The sequence below is a fragment of the Podarcis raffonei genome, chromosome 14 (genome assembly GCF_027172205.1).
Source record: "Podarcis raffonei isolate rPodRaf1 chromosome 14, rPodRaf1.pri, whole genome shotgun sequence".
NCBI classification, from domain to species: domain Eukaryota; kingdom Metazoa; phylum Chordata; class Lepidosauria; order Squamata; family Lacertidae; genus Podarcis; species Podarcis raffonei.
In genome coordinates, this window is record NC_070615.1 from 48,760,467 (window position 1) to 48,782,795 (window position 22,329).

The 22,329-nt window shown below is 48.1% G+C and overlaps 1 protein-coding gene across 1 annotated transcript in view; it reads right to left on the minus strand.

Moving 5' to 3' along the window:
* Window positions 1–2,516: 2,516 nt before the first annotated feature.
* The window catches only part of INTS1 (integrator complex subunit 1), an 86,694-nt gene continuing 66,881 nt past the window's right edge, over window positions 2,517–22,329 (minus strand). Inside the window, exons 36-47 of the mRNA XM_053365527.1 lie at window positions 22,017–22,104; window positions 20,250–20,476; window positions 18,978–19,101; window positions 18,301–18,434; window positions 16,180–16,372; window positions 14,089–14,216; window positions 13,856–13,968; window positions 12,439–12,555; window positions 9,887–9,957; window positions 8,238–8,329; window positions 7,321–7,430; window positions 2,517–3,353 (exon numbers count right to left, since the gene is read on the minus strand). Coding sequence (XP_053221502.1) covers window positions 3,238–3,353; window positions 7,321–7,430; window positions 8,238–8,329; window positions 9,887–9,957; window positions 12,439–12,555; window positions 13,856–13,968; window positions 14,089–14,216; window positions 16,180–16,372; window positions 18,301–18,434; window positions 18,978–19,101; window positions 20,250–20,476; window positions 22,017–22,104 — 1,513 coding nt within the window. The 3' untranslated portion in view covers window positions 2,517–3,237. The remainder of the gene's footprint in view (window positions 3,354–7,320; window positions 7,431–8,237; window positions 8,330–9,886; window positions 9,958–12,438; window positions 12,556–13,855; window positions 13,969–14,088; window positions 14,217–16,179; window positions 16,373–18,300; window positions 18,435–18,977; window positions 19,102–20,249; window positions 20,477–22,016; window positions 22,105–22,329) is intronic.

Consider the following 22,329-nt stretch of genomic DNA (forward strand, 5'->3'; position numbering starts at 1 on the left):
CAATGCAGCAATTGATTAACACAAGAGTTTTATGATCACTTAAATGTTGAGAGGCATATGGTTTCAGCTTTGTATTCTCTTATTTGTTACTTTGGGCCATATGACTAATAATAATACTGATCCTACTGTGGTGGCTTAAGTCTGCTTCCATCCCAAATACTCTCTGCACTTCCAGGGGTCACTCAAACTGCCACCCACTCCCAAACTCAACTGACCCTCCCACGCCGGGATCCTTTGGAAAGGAAAGGAAAGCAAAGCTGCCCATATCATAATGCCATTATACGAATCTGCGGTGCGACCGCATTTGGAGTACTGTGCAGTTCTGGTCGCCTCGTCTCAAAGAGGAGTTGGAAAAGGGAAACCAAAACGATCAATGGGAAGAAGCGACTCCCCTATGCAGAAAGGTTGTAGCATTTGGGACTTTCTGGAGGGTAAAGAGGTGACACAATAAAAGGGTCTAAAATTATGCACGGCAAGGAGAAAGGGGATGAAGTTCTTCTCTGTCTCTCCTCATGCTAGAACTTGTGGGGATCCAATGAAGCTGAAGGGTGGATGATTCAGGACAGATAAATTTCTTCATGCAGCACATGAGGCAGTGATGGCCACCAGCCTAGATAGCTTTTTAAAAAGAGGATTAGACAAATTCACAGAGAAAGCTATCAATGGTAAGTAGCCATGATGGCTATTGCTCTACCTTCCACAGCCAGAAGCAGCAATGCTTTGGGATACCAATTGCAGCAATAAGAAGATCAGTAGATTAGTAAACGTAAAGGACCCCTGGACAGTTAAGTCCAGTCAAAGGCGACTATGGGGTGCAGCGCTCATCTTGCTTTCAGGCCGAGGGAGCCGGCGTTTGTCCACAGACAGTTTTGTGGGTCATGTAGCCAGCATGACTAAACCCATGGGTAGGCAAACTAAGACCAGGGGGCCGGATCCGGCCCAGTCGTTATTTACACATATGTACCATCTGAGCATGGGATGCAGGTAGCGCTGTGGTCTAAACCACTGAGACTAGAGCTTGCCAATTGGAAGGTCGGCGGTTCAGATCCCCGTGACGGGGTGAGCTCCCGTTGCTCGGTCCCTGCTCCTGCCAACCTAGCAGTTCGAAAGCACATCAACATGCAAGTAGATAAATAGGTACCGCTCCAGCGGGAAGGTAAATGGTGTTTCCGTGCGCTGCTCTGGTTTTGCCAGAAGCAGCTTAGTCATGCTGGCCACATGACCCGGAAAAACTGTCTGCGGACAAACGCCGGCTCCCTCGGCAGTAAAGCGAGATGAGCGCTGCACCCCATAAGTCACTTTTGACTGGACTTAACTGTCCAGGGGTCCTATACCTTTACTAATCAACTGATCTTCTTATTGCTGCAATTGGTATTCCAAAGTATTGCTGCTTCCAGCTGTGAAGGGTAGAGCAATAGCCATCATGGCTACTAACCATCGATAGCTTTCTCTGTGAATTTGTCTAATCCTCTTTTTAAAAAGCCATCTAGCCTGGTGGCCATCACTGCCTTATTCAGGACTGAGTCCTTTACCTTTATATGTTTACCTTAATTATGCCTCATGGCATGAACAAGATGTTACTTACATAGATACCTGGCCATCACACGGCCCAAGCCCAGAAGCCCCAGCGGGTATCGACCCCTCCCTGCCGAACTTCCAGATTTAATCAAGATGTGTTAAAGGGAAGTGTGAAACAAAGGAGCAGAAGGCCGCTGGGTCGGCATCCATTTCCACGCTGCGGTCCTCTGTACTGAATGGATAACCTGTCCCTGAGACGAAATGACCCAGGCAAAGAAGACCAGACAGCAGCGATCTGTCTCTTGCTGTCCATCGGTGTTTAGGAGGGCCATCAATCTGGCCGTCACCGAGTATCTGAGGACCGCTAATTCACTGGCTCCTGGTTCTTTGTCTACTGGGTCTTCACTTCGTTTGTCTTGGGCTCGTCCTGCATCACCTCAAGCCTTACGGAAGCGGATAAGGACTTGCGTCCTTGACAGGTCGACGAGAGATGGGCTGAGAGGCATGTGCTTTAAACGAAGGGTGCCTGGTTTATTTATTTATTGCCCAGGTGGATCTCTCGGTTCTTAACAACACCGAAGAGAGAGATAGCCAAGTACCTTCTCCCATGACTTCCTAAGGTTCACCCATAGGAAAACTGTGGCTTTCTGTGTGTTGCTAGACTACAGCTCTTGCCACCTCTGACCACTGGCCCTGCTGCCTGGGACTGATGAGAGCTAGAGACCAGCAGCAACCCGGGACATATAAAAGAAAGCCCTTCTTTGCAGAGCTCAGAGTTGAACTAGGGAACTCATTGCCACAGGAGGCAGCAATGGCCAGCAACCTGGATGGCTTTCAAAGAGGATTAGACATATTCCCAGAGAAGAGGAATGGCTACTAGGCATGTGGCAGTTTCAGATTTATCTCTGTAACCTGGAGAATTTCATCCAGAGATCACCAGGTGCCGTTGTGCAAGCTCAGATCATCTTTAATGAAGGTTAAAAAACAGGTTCAAAAGGTTAAAAACAGAAAGGAAAACTGTATTTTGTTTTTTGAATGAGGCAGAAGGAAATTTACCCCTTGGGTTACATTTTCAAGAGCAAGCCATCGTAAAAAAGGAAAGAGAAACCAAATGGAGATGCATAAATAAAGGCAGCGCAACAGGAAAACAACTATTTTAAATTTTTTAAAAAATGAAACATCATCAGGTTGTTGTTGTGGAGCTGGTTGGCTGCACTGGAAGGTGTTTTGGCAAAACCGCACCCCAGGAAGAGTCCAACAGATACCCCCACTTTTTGGCCGCCCCAAATGAGAGGGGTGCTCACCACACTGGTCCACACTGGAGAGGCAAAATGACTTCTAATCAGGACTTCCAAGACATTTTGCTCTCTGCCTAAATCAGAGCTGGGGAACACCTGGCCCTCCAGATGTTGGACTACAGCCCCCATCCGCCCCAGCCAGCATGGTCAACAGCCAGGGATGTTGGGAGTTTTGTCCGACAACACCGGGATGGCCTCATCCCTGACCTTAATCAATGGCTGGAGTGGAGCAGTAACAGCATCCCTTAAGCCAAAGTGACCTTTGTCCTTTTTTGTGGAAGATGCCTGGTAAGAAGTACCAGGGACTGGTCCTTGCCACTGGCAGACTCAAGCATGTGCCTTCTCCTCGGGTTCTTCACTATTAAGGTCCAGCAAGGCCCTTCTGTCCTCTCGGAGTCCTTAGCCACCAGGTGGTCCCTCTTCATATCATGGCTTCCATATGCAAAATCTTCAGGGCTTCCGAGATCTGGGAGCTGGTGTCCATCTGCCCGTACATCCCCACCAGGAAGGCCCTCTGGAGCAAAATGGCGGCATGCTCTGTGAAGAAGAACGAGAGAGATGGGCACAGGCAGAGGAGACGAAGGAGGAACAGCAGATTCATTCAGGAGGCGGGTGGGTTTGCCACAGGAAACGCAGGCTGGCCCAGGACCCTTCCTCATGCCCACCCCCCAAAAAAATCCAGAAGCAGAGCCCTGCGTTAGGAAGAGAGGACTTACATTAGTGACCAAAATTGTGGAAACCTTTTGGGGAAAGTGTATTTCTGAGGTTTGATGGCTCATAACACCACTTTCTTTTGGAGTAATACCATGAAATTATATATCAATGGAAAGATAATTTAATGAAGAATGTAATGCAACGAAGTTTTTTCAATTATTCTATCAAAAGTTATAGCCAAATAAGCAGGAAAAGGAAGCTTAGGTTGATACGCAGCAATGTTTCTGAATACCAGTTGCTGGAAACCACAGGAGGAAAGAGGGCTCTTGGGCTGGGGTCCTGCTTGCGGCAGCCCAGAATGCTGCAGCGAGACTACTTACGGGGTCCTCACCGCGGGATCACATTCACCCGGTGCTATACCAATTGATTGCACTGGCTCCCAGTGGAGTACAGGATCAGGTTTAAGGTGCTGGTTTTGACCTTTAAAGCCCTATACGGCCTAGGACCCTCGTACCTACGGGTCTGCCTCTCCTGGTATGTCCCACGGAGGACCTTACGGTCCTCAAACAAAAACATCTTGGAGGTCCCGGGCCACAGAGAGGTTAGGCTGGCCTCAACCAGAGCCAGGGCTTTTTCGGCCATGGCCCCGATCTGGTGGAACGCTCTTGTCACAAGAGACTAGGGCCCTGTGGGACTTGACATTTTTCCGCAGGGCCTGCAAGATGGAGCTGTTCCACCAGGCCTTTGGCCAAGGCACAGCCTGACCCCCTCCTTCTGTAATCCTCATAGAACTCTAGCCCAATGGTTGCCATGAATTTGATTCTGAATTGGTTTTAGAATGTATTTTGTGGCTTGCTGTTGTTTTACATTATAATTAGTGTATAGTTTAGATTATAGTTTAGAAATGATTTATTGTAACTGTTGGGTGGATTTCTGTTTAACTTTTGTGTTGTTATTATTATTTAATACTATTCTAAGGATTGTTGAATGTTACTTTTTTGATGTAGGTTGCCTATTTTAAAGTTATGTTTTATTATCACATTTTTGTATTGCATTAGATTGTTATAAGATGTACATTTTTTGTTTCTTCAGCTTGTAAACCGCCTTGAGTATTGGAAGATAGAAAGACGGTATACAAATAATTTTTTTTTAAAAAAAGTAATTGATTGTGGTTTTATGTAAACTGTGCTATTTTTACTGTTGTTAGCTGCTCTGAGCCTGGCTTTGGCTGGGAAGGGCGGGATAGAAATAAATAAATAAATAAATAAATAAATAAATAAATAAATAATTATTATTATTATTATTATTATTATTATTATTATAGCTTCCCCTCTCCTACCGCACAACTCAATCGGCAATGTCAGAGACTGAGGTGGGCTGCCACCGTCAGTGATCAGCATCGCCTCGGCCTAACGGGAACGCCTGCCAATATTTGCCCAGGATCAGAGAAAAAGGTTGCCTACTGACATTTGACCAAAGCGTACACATCGTGCCAACTACTGGGCGGGAAAAGCATTTGTCAGAAGAGGACGCAAACTCTGAGAAGCCCAAGCCGAACCCACAGAATCTGAGGGAAAGGCCAACGAGCCGCTCCTCTGAGGCTTCCACACTAAATGCCACCTGTGTTTTCAGAGCAAAGAAAAGTAGCTGAAAAAGTTGGGTTCTGAAGGAGGGTGGAAGGCTGGGAGCTGAAACTGAGCACAGAGGTGGAGGGCTAAAAGGAGGCAAAGCTATTCTGGTGCTGGGCCAGGGCAGGTGGGGTTTAGTAGCAGGACCTATCTTGGAAATAACAGAAAAGAAGTATCCCAGTATGTTTCCGAGCACAATTCAAAATGTTGGTGCTGACCTTGAAAGCCCTAAACGGCCTTGGCCCAGTATACCTGAAGGAGCGTCTCCACCCCCATCGTTCTGCCCAGACCCTGAGGTCCAGCACTGAGGGCCTTCTGGCGGTTCCCTCCCTCCGAGAAGCGAAGTTACAGGGAACCAGGCAGAGGGCCTTCTCGGAGGTGGCACCTGCCCTGTGGAACACCCTCCCACCAGATGTCAAGGAGATAAACAACTACAGTGGTACCTTGCAAGACGAAATTAATTCGTTCCGCGAGTTTTTTCTTCTTGCGAGTTTTTTGTCTTGCGAAGCACGGTTTCCCATAGGAATGCATTGAAAATCAATCAATGCGTTCCTATGGAAACCGCCTTCAGACCAGGTCCGGGGACAGTCTGTCCCCCGACCTCTTCTGAAGGCTGGGGGGGGGGGGACAAGGGCTTTTCTTCCCACCGCCAGCCTTCAGAAGGCTGTTCTGAAGGCTGGCGGTGGGAAGAAAAGCCCTTCTCCCCACCTCCCGCCCCGCAAGCTCCGGGGACAGGAGGGCTTTGCTGCCGACCACCAGCATTTTAAAAGCCCCCGGGACTCTCCGCTGTCCCGGGGTGATTTTAAAATGCTGGCGGGCGGCAGCGAAGCCTCCGCTGTCCCGGGGCAATTTTAAAATGCTGGCGGGCAGCAGTGAAGGCTTCGCTGCCGCCCACCAGCATTTTAAGATCGCCCCAGGACAGCGGAGAAGTCTCCGCTGTCCCGGGAAGGCAGGCGGGGGGGGGAGCAAAGACTTTTGCCCCCCGCCTGCCTTCAAAAGCCGTTGGGATAGCGGAGAAACGCACTGCGCTTCTCCGCTATCCCGGGAAGGCAGGCAGTCGGGAGCAAAGACTTTTGCCCCCCACCGGCCTTCAGAAGAGGTCCAGGACCTCTTCTGAAGGCCGGCGGTGGGCAAAAGTCTTTGCTCCCGACCGCCAGCATTTTAAAAGAGGTCCCCGGAGATTTCCCTATGGGCTTTCTTCTTGCGAAGCAAGCCCATAGGGAAATTCGTCTGGCGAAGCACCTCGAAAAACGGAAAACTCTTTCTTCTTGCGAGTTTTCCGTCTTGTGAGGCATTCGTCTTGCGAGGTACCACTGTATCTGACTTTTAGAAGACATTTGAAGGCAGTCCTGTTTAGGGAGGTTTTTAATGTCTGATGTTTTATTGCGCTTTTAATTCTGTTGGGAAATCCAGCCAGATGGGCAGGGTGTAAGTACAGTGGTACATTGGGTTAAGAACTTAATTCGTTCCGGAGGTCAGTTCTTAACCTGAAGCACCACTTTAGCTAATGGGGCCTCCTGCTACTGCCGCGCCACTAGACCACGATTTCTGTTCTCATCCTGAAGCAAAGTTCTTAACCCGAGGTACTATTTCTGGGTTAGCAGAGTCTGTAACCTGAAGTGTCTGTAACTCAAGGTACCACTGTAATACATCATCATCATCATTATTATCCATGTTGGCAACCTTCGGTCTCAAGAGTCAATGGAATGTGCCTCCAGAGGTGAAGCTAAATAGCTGTGTTAGTAGCACCTAAATGACCTGGGCAGTTTGTATGGAAGTCCTGGGCTGCCCAGACAACAAGCCCCCACCCCCACGGAGCACAAAGAAGCTAGCTATGGCTCTCCTCTCCTGTTTGATCCTCACAACAAACCTGTGAGGTAGGCTAGGCTAAGACCCAGTGACTGGCCTAAGGCCGCCCAGGAAGTGTGATGGCTGAGTGGGAATTCGAACTCGCGTCTCCCCAGTCTAAGACTCTAACCGCTGCTCCTCACCGCCTCTCTCCTCGAAGGTCAAGGGCTCTTCACCCCTTCTCTAGCTGTGCTTCTGTTATATCGGAGGAGCCAGCCTTACACAAATGCAAACCTCTCCCCCCTTCCCCTTGGCATTTTCTGAGTGTTCAGAGTCTCTCGCTTGCTTACACTGAGCTCTGCAATTCTTACAACCACCTTGCAAAGCATGGTGGCTGTTTTGAAGCATCAGGAAAAGCAACTGCCTGCTCTTACCTTGGCAAAGGAGGGTGTACTCGGGCAGGTTTCTCAGAGCTGTCTGAACAACCTCAAAGTCACGGCTGCCAAGGCAGTACATGAACGTGGGGAGGAAGTCGGCCGCAATGCTGGAAAAGTGGAAAGGAGAGAGAGGATTTCGGTGGGTCGAGAATATCAGAAAAGCAAGGCTGCTGTTTCAGGCCAAAGTCCCATTTAGTTCAGTGTCCTGTATGCACAGAGAGCAGGAATATGGAAAGCCCCCAAGTGGGACGTGAGTGCAACAGCGCTCTCCCGTTGTTGTTCCCTCGCATTTGGTATTTGGAGGTAGACTGCTGTTATGCAAGGAGGTTCTGTGCAGCCATCATGAAGAACAGCCTACTCCTTCCACCACAAATGTGCTGAATTCCCTGTTAGTGGCTGTCGCGACAGCTTGTAAAATTGAGCTTTATCTCTATTTAAAAGCATGCCTGAACCGCTTAATATTTTTAACAATATCTAAGTGGCATGCAAAGATGCAACATGAAAACAGGAGGGGAGAGTGCTCTTGTGTTCAGGGTGCTGGACTAGATAGTCCACGGGCCTGATCCTGCAGGGGTTCTTCTTGTGTTCTTACACTACCATTGTTCGGCTTTGCAGCTGACCTGTACCCAAACCCATCACCGCCTCCTGTTTCTTGCAGATTTACAACCAAGTCATGTGGTTCCTGAGATCTACAGCCACCCATTCCTTATTGGTCAGCGTTGCCCTGGTACTGATTCTGTTTCTAACTGAGTGATCTCGGTCATATGTCTCAGAAACGGTCTGGAATTCGTTCCCCCTCCCTGGGGTTTTCAAGGGGGTGCCCTCTACGAGCAAAGCGGCTCGAGTCAAACTTCCTGTGTCGGTTCCTAGGCCCCATCAGCCCTGCCCTCCACGCAGGGTCTGCCCATCCGCACCTGGGGTTGTTCTGTATTGAGCGCAGCGCGAGGGAAAAAGCGAGATTCCGGCAGGTTTCCTCGGGAGAGCTCATCAGTCTTTGCAGGTGAGTCTGAGCGGTGGAAGAGAGAAAGGACGTTGGAGGGCCATGCCAGTAACAATAGTTACAGAACCCCTACTAAGAGCCAAGAACTGGAAGGGTGGCCATATACCAACCAGAGAAGAATGGCTACAGAAGCTGAGCGAGTACTTGGAGCTTGCTAAGTTGACTGAAGCCTTAAGGAACAAGTCAAATAAAATAGTCCAGAAGGAAAGGGAATGCCTAAATATCGAGTCAAGGTTCAACAAGCAAGATTTGGTTGTGTTTAGAATAAACCCGTAAGCAGGAAAATGTCTCCTTATACCAAGATGAGGAATATATTCAAATACAGAGAAATTGCTTTAGTTATAAGAAATGAACCACCGTGAGGTCGACAGAAGTCCAAAAACCAAAAGTATAATAAAAAGAGATTCACCCCAGAAGGTCAGCATCTTGGTAGAGAAATGACATTCTGAGCTGTCTATTATAGTTACCTTGTATTATATTTATGGTCTTACTTTTTGCGTTTGCTCTGTTTTCCTTTTTCCTGTTTCTTTATTTTTCTTTTTTTGTATTCAATTGAAATGTTTTTATACTTTGTTTTGTTTGTATAACAATTCAATAATAATAATAATAATAATAATAATAATAATAATAATAATAATAATAATTTTAAAAAAACAATAGTTACAGAACCCCTTCAGTGGTTAAGAGTAAGAGAAAGCAACTTCCAGGGTGGGCTTTTCCGTAGGAGAGAGGTGGGCATTCTGGCCCAGCACTCTCTTCCCCTCCTGCAACCCCAAGAAGTAAAAGAACTTGGCTGCAGGAGTGTTCCCTTTTGGCAAATCTCTGGAGTGTCTACAGTGGCTGGCAGAGGCCCTGGGGAAAACTGGCACTGCCAGAGCTGGCTTGTGCCCAGAAACAGAGCAGGAAGAGGTGGAGCCTACTGTTAGCCCCAGGGCATGCGGGGATGAAAGGGAGCCAGGATACCCCAAGGGATACCCTGAAACTCATACCCAGGTCAACTTGCCCACACATCGAGATCAACATTGGAGCCTCCCTGCCATTTGCCTGCCACCTAAGTTACGGATTGCTTGCGGAGCACTGACTTCCCATTTTCGCAAACGCTTCCTAACCGCTTGCATGGAATTCTTACTCGCCACAGGCGATTAGGCTGCTTAGGAGTTTGGCCAAAGTCAGGGGTCAGCAAAGTTTTTCAGCAGGGGGCTGGTCCTCTGTCCCTGAGACCTTGTGGGGGGCTGGACTATATTTTGGAAAAAGGAAAAGAAATGAACCAATTCCTATGCCCCACAAATAACTCGGAGATGCATTTTAAATAAAAGGACACATTCTATTCATGTAAAATCATACTGATTCCCGGACCATCTGCAGGCCGGATTTAGAAGGCGAATGGGCCGGATCCGGCCCCCGGGCCTTAGTTTGCCTACTCGTGGCCAAAGTGGTTGGCAACACAAGCTCCGTCAACCCTTTTTCCGAAAGGGTGGCGAAATGAACATCCCACCGTAGGGGACCAGGGCAGAGCAAGAGACACACAAAGCAGACAACTGAATGAGGATGGGGGCAACATACGGAAAAGAAGGCAAGGATTTCTGGTCTTCGCCTGGACATCTCGTCGATATCGGTCAGCACCTCCAGGATATCTGGGAAGTGGGGCGAAACAAAGAGACTGGGGTGAGCAATCTGGTGTTCCTACCCCTAAGAAAGGGGGGAGGAAGGAGCTGACAGCCTCTCAAGGGAACACAATCTGCTTCATAACAGCTCTTCATAATCAAACTTATCCCTTATACACAAAGTCAATTGCTGCCGTCTGCGGGAGAGTCTCTTCTGCAAGTTCCAAAGATCTCAGAAACTCTCTCTGCAGTAAGCTGGAGCAGGGCTTTTAGTGTGGTGGCCCCTGTTCTGTGGAATAGCATCGCTATCAATATTCCACAGGCGCCCCCTATCTGCACTTTCTGGAACAGCAGGAGACATTTTAGTTCCAACAGGCTTGCTTGGCTGGATAAATGGGGCTCTACTGCGAGTGTCCGCTCATTAGGCTTTTAGTTGTGTTTTAAATATATTTCCTTTTTTTTGGGTGTTTAACTGTTTTTAATTATTTTATGTGTAAATCGCCTTGAGACGGGAGTTTAAAGGTAAAGGTAAAGGGACCCCTGTGTCGTGATTCAAGCGAGCAGAGCCTCCAGCTCTTAGGAATTTGGCCACCCTCCAGGTGCCCGGCTTGAATCCTTGTTTACCTCCCCTGCCAGCGCCTGCCGGCAAGATCAAGGGAGGTCTCTTCGGCGATTCTCCTCAACGTGAAGGAGAACACACCACTCCTCCCCCACTCCTCTCCCAGGGAGGGGGAAAGAGACAGACAGAAATATATTTACATGTCTTTATTCCTGTCGTTCACCAGTACAGAGAAAACATGTCTGCACACTCTGCTTCCCAACGCAGAGAGAGAATAAACTCCACCCATGTACTTCCAGTACAGGGTCATGTGCTGCTCTGAGGTAACATCCGGCTCTCAGAGCACTCTACAAACTGTTCCTGGTTCCCACGGTATAATCCAATAACATCCACATCCTGTTTACCATTCCAGCCACCTGGTGCTTGCTTCTGCATTGCTCCTTTTTCGTAACACCCTGACCATTAGGTCCAGTTGTGGCTGACTCTGGGGTTGCAGTGCTCATCACGCTTTACTGGCCGAGGGAGCTGGCGTACAGCTTCTGGCTCATGTGGCCAGCATGACTAAGCCGCTTCTGGCAAACCAGAGCAGTGCACGGAAACGCCGTTTACCTTCCCACCGGAGCGGTACCTATTGATCTACTTGCACTTTGACGTGCTTTTGAACTGCTAGGTTGGCAGGAGCAGGGACCGAGCAACAGGAGCTCACCCCGTCGCGGGAATTTGAACCGCCAACCTTCTGATCGGCAAGCCCTAGGCTCTGTGGTTTAACCCACAGTTTAGGAGGCGATTAGTAAATTAATTGAAACAACAACAAGAAGCACCTAGCTCTTCCAAGCACTCCAGGCACACCGTTTTGTTGTAATTCTTGCAACAATTTTCCAAGTCAGTTCAGTATCGTTATCCCCTCCTACCCCCATAGTACAGATGGGGAGATGGATGCTGAGAAAAACGAAACAGTGGCTTGTCTAAGGCCACCCATGGAGTTCACAGCAGGAGCAAGAATTTAGCCAGTAGTTTCCTGGTTCACAGGCTATTACACCAAGAGTTGGGATGTAATCCTAGTAGTGTTAGACCAATTCACAGGTCGCTTGTGGCTTCTGTAGGGAAATGCTTCTCCATTGAGGGGGCCCCCATAGCAAGGAGTGCCACGTGAATGTCCTAAGAGAGCCTGAGGGCCCTGCTCTGCCTCTCTTCACCTGGCCTGGGGCGGGGCCTGACAGGCTCCATAAAGGACTGCTGTTGCTCAACAGAGAGGGCTCCTTTTAAGAATTGTTTTTATTTCTTATCTACGTCATTTTAAATTGTTATTGATATAAATGTTGTATTTTTAGTTTTAGATTTTATGACAATAGAAACAGTATCATGAGAACGATTGGAAGTTTCATGCAGAAATTTTTATTTGATGGATATGATTTTGTATGAATTTTTGGTTCTTTTTCTTGTTTTTATTTTCTTTTTTGTCTTTTCAAAATTTTTCTTACTTTTATGTCTTGATGTTTTCCTTTTTTTTATTTAACTCTTCTATACTAACCTTCGTTGTACATTTGTATTTTAAACCAATAACGATTTACCATGAAGAAGAAGAAAAGGAAATTGTTTTCCATTTGGTTGTGTACCTCTTTGTGCGTTTTATTTATTGTTTATGACTTTTGTTATGTTGGCAATTAAGGAAATCTTGTCATGTTGTAAGCCGCCTTGGGCATTGTTTTAATTATGAAAAGACGGCATACAAATGAAATGATGATGATGATGAAGATCATGAATGCCCCCCGCCATCCAACATTGCCCCCACTTCTGCAACGTTTGGGTACCAGCACTGTGCAAGCGTTGGATCAGCGTTTTCAAAATGCGTTATCGTTTTCAGAAGCACATTCACCATGAGGAATACCCTGTCTGAAACCCTGGGCAGAGTTGCTGCCCAGTCTGTGCACACCATATTGGCCTTGACTTACCCTCCACAGCCTGACCTCTGGACAGTCGTTTCATGTACGGGGCCATTTCGGCTGGAGTGAGAGGAGTGAAGAGAGAGACACTGACAAGGGGCAAGGAACTTGCGCTGGGGACTTCATCTGAAGATGCACGGAAGAGAGAGGGAGAGGGTTAGTGCTCTGTTAGGTGCACAGATCTCAGAGTCCAGAAGTAGTAATAATAATAGTAATAATAATTATCATTATTTATTCATACCCCACCCATCTGGTTGGGTTGTCCCAGCCTCTCTGGGAGGCTTCCAACACACATCAAAATAATAATAAAACATCAAACACTAATAGTAACAACCAGATCCTAAATAAAAAGTCACAATAACTTTAAAATAAGCAACTTATATCAAATAAAGCAATACATGTATTCAATAGTCCATTCGAATCCAACAGTAAACAGAGAAATTAAACATCAGCAAATAATAATTTAGCAGTCTACACTTATCAATTACAATAAATAATTACTAATCTATAATCAATAAAACAACTGCAAATCACAGTGCATAAAATACCAGAAAATGTACAAAACCATGTAAAAGGATCAAACTGAGAAACAAGGACACACAACTTATAAAATTATTTTTAAAAACTACCCCTGAACTCCTGGGACCTGCCTATTGTTTACAACTGGATTGTTTTTATGATTGCATGTTTTGTAATGATGTTTTAAACATTATAAAGGTAAAGGTAAAGGGACCCCTGACCATTAGGTCCAGTCGTGACCGACTCTGGGGTTGCGGCGCTCATCTCGCTTTACTGGCCGAGGTTCCGGCGTACAGCTTCTGGGTCATGTGGCCAGCAAGACTAAGTCGCTTCTGGCGAACCAGAGCAGCGCATGGAAACGCCGTTTACCTTCCCGCCAGAGCGGTACCTATTTATCTACTTGCACTTTGACATGCTTTCGAACTGCTAGGTTGGCAGGAGCTGGGACTGAACAACAGGAGCTCACCCCATCGCGGGGATTCGAACCACCGACCTTCTGATTGGCAAGTCCTAGGCTCTGTGGTTTAACCCACAGCGCCACCAGCGTCCCTATAAGACGCACCAGACCACAAGACGCACCTAGTTTTTGGAGGAGGAAAACAAGAAAAAAAATATTCTGAATCTCAGAAGTCAGAACAGCAAGAGGGATCGCTGCACAGTGAAAGCAGCAATCCCTCTTGCTGTTCTGGCTTCTGGGATAGCTGCGCAGCCTGCATTCGCTCCATAAGACGCACACACATTTCCCCTTACTTTTCAGGAGGGAAAAAGTGAGTGTTATAGAGCAAAAAATACGGTACCTCAAATCCCAGGTTGGGAGAAGGGCGAGATATAAATACATTAAATAAGTTTAAACAAACAAACAAACAAACGTGAGAGGTGAAACTCAAATGGAAAACCCACGACTCACCGTCCTTTTCCTCGTCAGCCCCTCGGTCCGCGGCGCCGTTCTTGCTGGGCAGGCTCAGGCCGGCCAGGAGAGACTTCAGCATCACCAGGTCGCTGTTGTCCGACGAGAGGTCGCTGCGGGGTAGGAGAGCAACGGCCGCGGGTGTGTTCACATCGCTTCTGGGCTATCCCATCTCCCTCCTCTGAGCTCCCAACCGCCCCACATCCTGGACAAACCCAGAGCAAGTGACTTACTGAAGGGGGTCCGAGTGCTTCTGCAGGAAGGCGACAGCTGCCTGGGCGTTGGAAGTTATGTACTTGTGGATGAACTGCACGAACTTGGAGATGAAGGTGGCCAAGTGGCGTGAAGACTTCCGGTAGCTCTGAAGCAAAGCAAAAGCGACTGGAGATGAGATTTTGTTTTTTATTGACTTAATAAAATAATACAGACAACAAAATGAAGAAGCCTAAATTAACACTGCCTTCTACCGATAAGAAATAATAATAACTATTACAATAATGAAAATACTAAAAATACATTTACTTCCCCTTTTGAACTTCTATTCTGGTTACAATATATTACTATTCTATAAGAATCTATTATATCCTTTGCTGTACCATGTGTTATTTTATTTCCCAAATTCAACCTAACCCTTCCCTCCTCCCCACTGTTCCGCTTCACCTGTGTGAGATCTTCCCGTCATAGTATTTTTTGCCTAGTTGCTTTAACAAAATAGAATAACATGAAAACTGTTAAATTATAATTACTTCTTTTGTCCTTACACGCTTAACAATTACCTATTAAGAGTTCTGCTTTAACACCATATTTCTTCATGTATGTCTTCCCATTCTGTACAGAATTTTTGACTGGAGCAGCCCCTGACTGATGCAGTCATTTATGCCATCTCGGCAAACTCACAAATCTTAACTTGCCATTCTGACATTTGTGGTACTTTTCCTGTTTTCCAATACTTTGCCATAAGTATGGGGACGAGATTTTGGAAGCAGCCTGGAGGCTTGTCCTTCTCCTGTACCCCAGGGTGTTCTAAGGGCTGGTTCACACAGGCGGAGTCGATGGGAAGAAGAACCTTGACTTCTGCTATCAAGCCAGGGAACCCAGGGCCACCGCGAGGCGGCCTCCCAGGAAGAACATTAAGACAATGGGGAAACCAGCCTAGCCCCACCCTGGCCATTCCAACTTCTGGTTGCCCCAGGGAGTCTGGCCTCATCCACTTGCTGAAGGAACGAGAGCCACCCATTGCCATTCAAGCAACACCACCAGCAAAGGAACGTCACATTGGCCTTAGCTGGATATAAATGTTCTCCAAGATCTCACTTTGAAGAACTCGGCAAACGAGCTTGTTTTCTTCTGCTCCAGTTACAAGAAAGGAGAGTCTTGTAAGAAACATTCAACAGTGCAATGGGATCTCCCTCCCTGAAGGTTTGATTGTTATTTTTCAAAATCATTTTTATTTGATTTTACAAATGTAAATTAGATACAATACCAAATACATATCCATCAAACAGGCACAGGCAAACTCTGCCCTCCAGATGTTTTGGGACTACAACTCCCATCATCCCTAACTAACAGGTTTCCCTAGCCACTCTGGGCGGCTTTCAACAGAATATTAAAAATCCAATAAAACTTCAAACATTGAAAACTTCCCTAAACAGGGCTGCCTTCAGATGTCTTCTAAAAGTCAGATAGTTGTTTATTTCCTTGACATCTGATGGGAGGGCGTTCCACAGGGTGGGTGCCACTACTGAGAAGGCCATTATTATTATTATCATTATTATTACAGTGGACGCTCGGGTTGTGAACGTGATCCGTGCAGGATGCACATTCGCAACCCGCAGCTTTTGCAACCCGTGTCTGCGCATGTGCAGGCTGCAATTTGGTGCTTCTGCGCATGTGCAAAGCGTGATTTAGTACTTCTGCGCACACACGGCTCCCGAAACCCAGAAGTAACCCATTCCGGTACTTCCAGGTTTCAGCAGTCCTCAACCCGAAAAAACGCAACCTGAAGCAGATGCAACCTGAGGTATGACTGTATTAGGAAGGGCCTGGGTGGAATCTCAGGGCCAGGTAGAAAGGCCTGGGGGGGTCACATCTCACCTCTGGGCCCGAGGTTCCCCAAGCCCCTGAAACAAAGAAAAAACAGCAGAAAGCAAAGCTGACCTTGCAAGCCTAAAGCCTGCTCATGCCAGGAGCTCTGTGTTCACAGTGCATGGCTGCATCCCTCCCCCATAAGGCCACAAGATTGCAGGGCACCCAGCTTCTTGGCAACCCCTCTCCTGCCCTCGCCAGAGTGTGGCTCCCCTCTCTGCCCGAAAAGCCTCTCCTACCAGAAGCAAGCGGATGAAGGAGAGGAGGCAGTCCCACAGCGCCTCCTGGTGTTCGCTCTGGAAGACCTGCGGCTGCAGGAGTTCCAGGATGCCCAAGACGTGGAGGAAGAAGGTGAGGTGGTTCTGTTGGCGGAACTCCTGGAAGTTGAGGTGGACCCGTCCGTGCAGCAAGGCCGCGATCATCGGCAGGTGCCTGGGGATAGAGGGAGGAGAGCGGCCGCCTTAGGACGTTTATGCAGCGGGCAGGGATTAGAGCAAGAACTTACTCTTTGATCCTTCTTCCTGTAGGAGTTTTGGATTTGGGCTTCCCATCCTTTAGCCTGTCTCAAGAGACAATGGAGTACACCTTTGCAGGTGAAGTCAAACTGCTGTGTTTGCAGCACCAAAGTTGAAGTGAAGGACATGAGGCAGGAGTTGATAATGCAGGTGAGCTGCAAGCAAGCTGCCGGCCAGCTCTGTGGAGCCTCCTTTTATTGACACAATATTCAAACAAAGGCAGGTACATTTTGGGCTGTGACCTTTACACATCTTCCAGTCCCGAGATCGTGGAGTGGTACAAAGCTACTTTGGCACCTGTTTCCACCACATCATTTCCCCCTTGCACAGTGTATGACGAAGGAGACAAAGGTTACAGACAGTACACCGCAGACTACTGAGACCGCAAAAGGTTAGACGGAGGGAAAGATGTTCAGACAGCTGGCAGAAATGACTGGCAGAATCCGTGACCAGGGAGAAGAACTGATGGAACAGGACTGGAAAAAGTTTAAGGACTATTTACAAAACCATTGCAAAATGTCTGAGTGTTAACATGATGTGGGAAGTGAAGGTAACAGGGCATGTGGGATTTGGTTAAATGTGAATGAAAAGAAGAATTTTAAAAAGGAGAAGGGGGCTATGAACAAAATAATATTATGTCATAGTATATAAGATGAGGAATGGGCTAAGATAAGGAAAATTTGGGACATAATAACTAGAAAAATATAATTTTAAGTATGGTTTGAATAAGGGTTTGAACTTGCTGAATTTGATTGGAATAAAGAGGAACACAAAAAAGAGAGATGTGAGGAGGTCAGGACAGAGGGACATGGAATTTTGTAATTTTAAAAAAGTGGATTTTTCTTTTTTTCTTTTTTGTTATATATTCTTGTTTTTTGTTTTTTCTGTGGGCCTTATCTAATGGAATGATCTATGTGAAATGATGAACTTTTTGATTTGTAAAACTTTAATAAACATTTATTTAAAAAAAAAAGAAAGATGTTCAGACAGCTGTGGCCTTATCTGTGAGGGGGAGTGTGCTCCGCACCCCAAGGTCACGCGTGCAGGCAGCTGAGGATGCCCACAGGCAGGGAGTGTGCTCCACACCCAGTGATCATTCCTACAAAAGTGAGCCCCCTTGGGGCAAGCCTGGGCAATGTCTAAGGGGGTCCTGGGCTGCCCGGATAACAAGATCCCCCTCTCAGCCTTACTGATGGGGTCCAAAGGAAAGCAGAGCAAGACGTTTGGCACCAGCTTGGCCGCAGGAGTTGCCGGAAGGAGGCAGACAAGGTGCCCCCCAACCACCTTAGGGACTCCACTCCAGATTTGTGCAGGGTTTATTCCTTAGCATTGTCTTCCCACAAGGAAGTGGAGGTTTAGGGTCAGAGTTTCCCCACTCCTAGATGGGCTCCCTTCCCAGGCAGACGAGCCCCATCTGCCTCTCACTTCCCTCCTCAGCACTTGCAGAAACTGCCTTCTGGCGGGCATGCGCTGACACCCAGGGAGGCTTCTTCCCCGCTCAGGAGGCTCCCTGGGTGTCAGCATACACCAGCTGGAGGGACATGGTGTCCTGCAGAGCTGACGCGCAAGGAGGCCTCTTTGGCCTCATGGGACCTCTTTGGGCTCTGGGATGGGTTTCCTCTTTGAGCCAATAGGGCACTCCAGGCTGCTCCCCGTTATATGTGATTTTGCGTACGTGCGCAGGGGCCTGGAACAGAACCCCCGTGAAAATGGAGAGTCGCCTGTACTACTACCACAAAGGCCTATTCCCGAAGAGTTCCTGTACCTTTTTCTTCCCTAGAAAAAAAAAGCACTGGGTATAAAGATAATGTAAAAGTCCCTGAAGCAGCGCAGGCTGAGCAGAACCTGAGGAGGAGGATGGGGTGGGCCACGGCCAGCTTCCGACACGCCATGTTGGCATCCCACAGGCGGCTCCCGCTCGTCTTGGAATCGCTGGAGTCGGCAAGGAGGGTGATGAAGCGGTGGACCAGGGCGTCGAGCTGCAGGGAGAGAGAGAAGAGCGAAGCAACAGCCAGGCGCTCAAACACTTCCTGAAATGGACTGAATCTACCTTTTCCAACCTCACAACTTGCAAAGAGACTTCTAGTCTCCCCAAGAGGAGGTGGTCAATGGCAGGTTTCCGGATCGTTTCCTTAGGGTTGATGACGGAACACAAGGGACGAAAGGTTTGAGACCGCAACCCATTTTCAAAGACTCCCTCAATTCACATTGGACTGGGTGAAAGTTACTGGATGCTTTTTATTTTATTTTTTTGGGGAGGGACAATCAGAGCACAGGTCACATTTGGAAGGTCAAGCGTTTGACACCCTTTGGGGGGGTGGAGATGTTGGTCACCACCCAGCGGGCAGGCAAATGAATCACTTAGTGGAAATCACGACTAGGATTTCTCAAACTCATTGCCAGAGGGAAGCTTTCCTGGGCTTGTGAACTGTGTAGCTGGCGGGTGCCTGTCCCGGAATGGCTCAAGGAAAATGGAGGGGCCAGGCTTTTTCTCAACACTTTTCCTCTCCCCCCGCCCTTACTTTGCAGGTGCTGCTGTCGGTGGCCCCTTCGGTGGAAAGCAGGGTCCCAGGGACTGGCACCAGGAGCTCAGGCAGCTGAAGATAGATTTGCAGGAGCAGATCTTGGCAATGTTTTCCCATTGAGCTGAAACAGAAAAAAAAGAGACAGGAGATTACTGAGCCATCAAAGAGGGGTTTCCAAGTCTACCAAATGTATTTGCTTCACATCCCCAGTTCTGCCATCACTGGGCAATGCCAACCCAACAGCTTCACCGGAATAAGCTATTTTAAAATGCAAGCTGCTAGTCCTCAGGGGTACCAGATAAATCCCTGCAAACACATGGAGGGTAAAGAAACGGAAACGAACAGTGCGTGTTTCTCCCAGAGGGACTTTTTGAGGTTGCCAAGGATTTATGAGCATTTTTCTCCAATCTTGAGCCCCCTAAGGTCCCAGGGGAGGGGTATAACAATTAAAGCACAACATAAAACAACTTAAGAAATAAGGAGGGTCCTTAAAAATATGTACTTCAAAAGAGGAGCGTCTTCAGCATTTGCCAAAAGCTGTCCCATACAATTAGATCTTATGCAGGGGGTTCAGTTCCAAGGGTTCCACATAGACACAGAAATGTGTATACTCAAGCCTCCCTAGCATCCCAGAGCCGGGAAACCCAGCACGAAAATAGCTTTTGAGCTCTCTGCATGGCTTAGTGGGCAAGGCCTGCTCAGCGCACCAGACTGGGATACTCTTGTGAGATCTTGCAGGGCTGTCCAAGTTCCTTTCAGATCTTGCAGGACCATCACCAGGCTTCCAGAGCCGGCATGGTAAGAGGTCCTTGCCTGGCAAGCAATGTAGAGAACTTAAAAGCTCTTTTTGTGCTGGGAAAACCTCTCGTGTGTTTAATTTGTGCAATTTCAGCCACTTTAAATGTGTGCAAGATGCACCCCTTCGTGGATCACTGCCTTGTCGTGGCGAAAGGGCTTGAATAACTCCAAGAAGCTGTGGCTATGGCGTGCAGGGCCACCCAAGATGGATTGGTCATAGCCGAGAGTATAGACTAAATGTGATTCACCTGGAGAAGGAATTGGTAATCCACTCCAGTATTTTGTCAAGAAAACTCCATGGACATAAAAAAGGAGCAGCTTTGAGAAGAAAGTGAGAGCTTCCAAGCCATGCTCTGGTTCATGGGGTCGTGGAGACTCGAACACAACTAAGACAACTAAACAACAACAACAAAGATGCACCCGTCTTGCATGGTGAAGTGTGCCTTTTCCCAAAGCCGAGCGAGGCCTCACCTGCTCCCCCACTGCTGGATGCAGCCTGTCAAGTACTCGGTGACTTTCTTGATGCTTTCGACATCTCCGTGGCAGCAGCTGAGCAGGAGCGGCAGGCGGGACTGGGTGACGGAGCAGGAGGCCTCTCCGGAGCGCTGGCTCCTGGTTTCCGATTCAGCCAGGATCAGCTCCACCAGGCTGATCAGCTCAGGGGCCTCAAGACGCAGAACAAACTCCTCCCGCCGTTTCTGCGATGCAATTTGGAGACGGATGGGAACAAAGGCAATCCAGGACTTTGAATTCCCAACACAAATAGGTATCTCAGAAGAGCAACAGCCATTGGTTGGGGGTTGCTCCTGATTTGGGTTTCCTGCAACTAGCGGGCTGGGGAGGTGGTCTAAAGTAAAAAGGTAAAGGACCCCTGGACGGTTAAGTCCAGTCAAAGGTGGCTATGGGGTTGCGGTGCTCATCTCGCTTTCAGGTCATGTGAGCCAGTGTTTGTCCACAGACAACTTTCCGGGTCATGTAGCCAGCAGGACTAAACGCCGTTTACCTTCCCGCCGCAGCAGTACCTATTTATCTACTTGCACTGGTGTGCTTTCGAACTGCGAGGTAGGCAGGAGCTGGGACAGAGCAACAGGAGCTCACACCATCGCAGAGATTCGAACCGCCGACCTTCTGATTGGCAAGCCCAAGAGGCTCAGTGGTTTGGACCACAGCGCCACCCGCATCCCTGTGGAGCTGGTCTACAATGGGGGTAGCCAACGTGGTGCCCTCCAGTAGTTGTCATAGACTCCAGCAGCATCAACCCAACCATTAGACAGGCTGGTTGGGAGTTGCAGTCCAACACCTAAGATCTGCAAGAGCTGTTTGACAGTGGAACAACAGTGGAATCATATATAATTGGAAAGTCAGAAAGCAATCCAAGGGTCCTCTAGTCCAGGGGTCAGCAAACCTTTTCAGCAGGGGGCTGGTCCACTGTCCCTTAGACCTTGTGGGGGGCCGGACTATATTTTTTTTTGGGGGGGGGAGAACGAATTCCTATGCCCCACAAATAAGCCACAGATGCATTTTAAATAAAAGCACACATTCTACTCATGTAAAAACACGCTGATTCCCGGACCATCTACAGGCCAGATTTAGAAGGTGATTGGGCTGCATCCGGCCCCCGGGCCTTCGTTTGCCTACCTATGCTCTAGTCCAACCCCCTGCAATGCAGGAATCTCAACTAAAGCATCCATGACAGATGGCCATCCAACCTCTGCTCAGAAACGTGCAAGGAAGGAGAGTCCACAACCTTCTGAGAGTTCATTCCACTGTCAAACAGCTCCTACTGTCCTGGTGTTTAGTCGGAATCTCGTTTGTTGGAACTGGAGGCCAATGGTTCGAGTCCTACCCTCCAGAGCAGGAAGAAAACAGGTTTGCTGCTGCTAAACTAAGCCACCTTCAGGAGCTCATCTGTGGGCTCGCATTTGCAGTCAGGCAAGGACCCTGGGTTTTAGTCGCAGGGCTCTTTGGATCCATTTGTGCAGGATCACTGAGAATGGCCTTTTGGGCTAGCAAGGCTTCCTTCCGTCTTATGCCCCAACTGCCCAACAAAAAGTGCACCCCCTTCATGCCAGGGATGGGGAACATGGTGTCCTCCGGATCTCGTTGGGCTTCAGCTCTGATGATCCCTGATCACCAACCATGCTGCCCGGGGCAGATTGGAGCTGGAATCCAACCATGCCTGGAAGAAGGCCACGGGATGGACAACTTCTCCTTGCAGTAGAGAAAGCAGCTCATTACCTGAGGTATCCTCTGATCCCGTCCTTGCCAAATGCGAGGGATGTGAATGCAGGCCCAGAGGAAATCCAAGGACGCCGTTGGGTCAAATCTAAGTGAAGACATAAACGCAGGTGTGCAAAATCAAAAGGAGGGGGAAATGGCACACAACCAACTTGGGAAAAACCAGGGAGCAGAACCTGGAATCCACTTCCATCACTCTGCTGTGTCTGTCTCCATCTGACAACCATCAACTGCTCTCCCCAACACCTGATACATAGTCTTTCACACACACACACACACACACACACACTGGCAGATTAAAACTGGGTTGGGG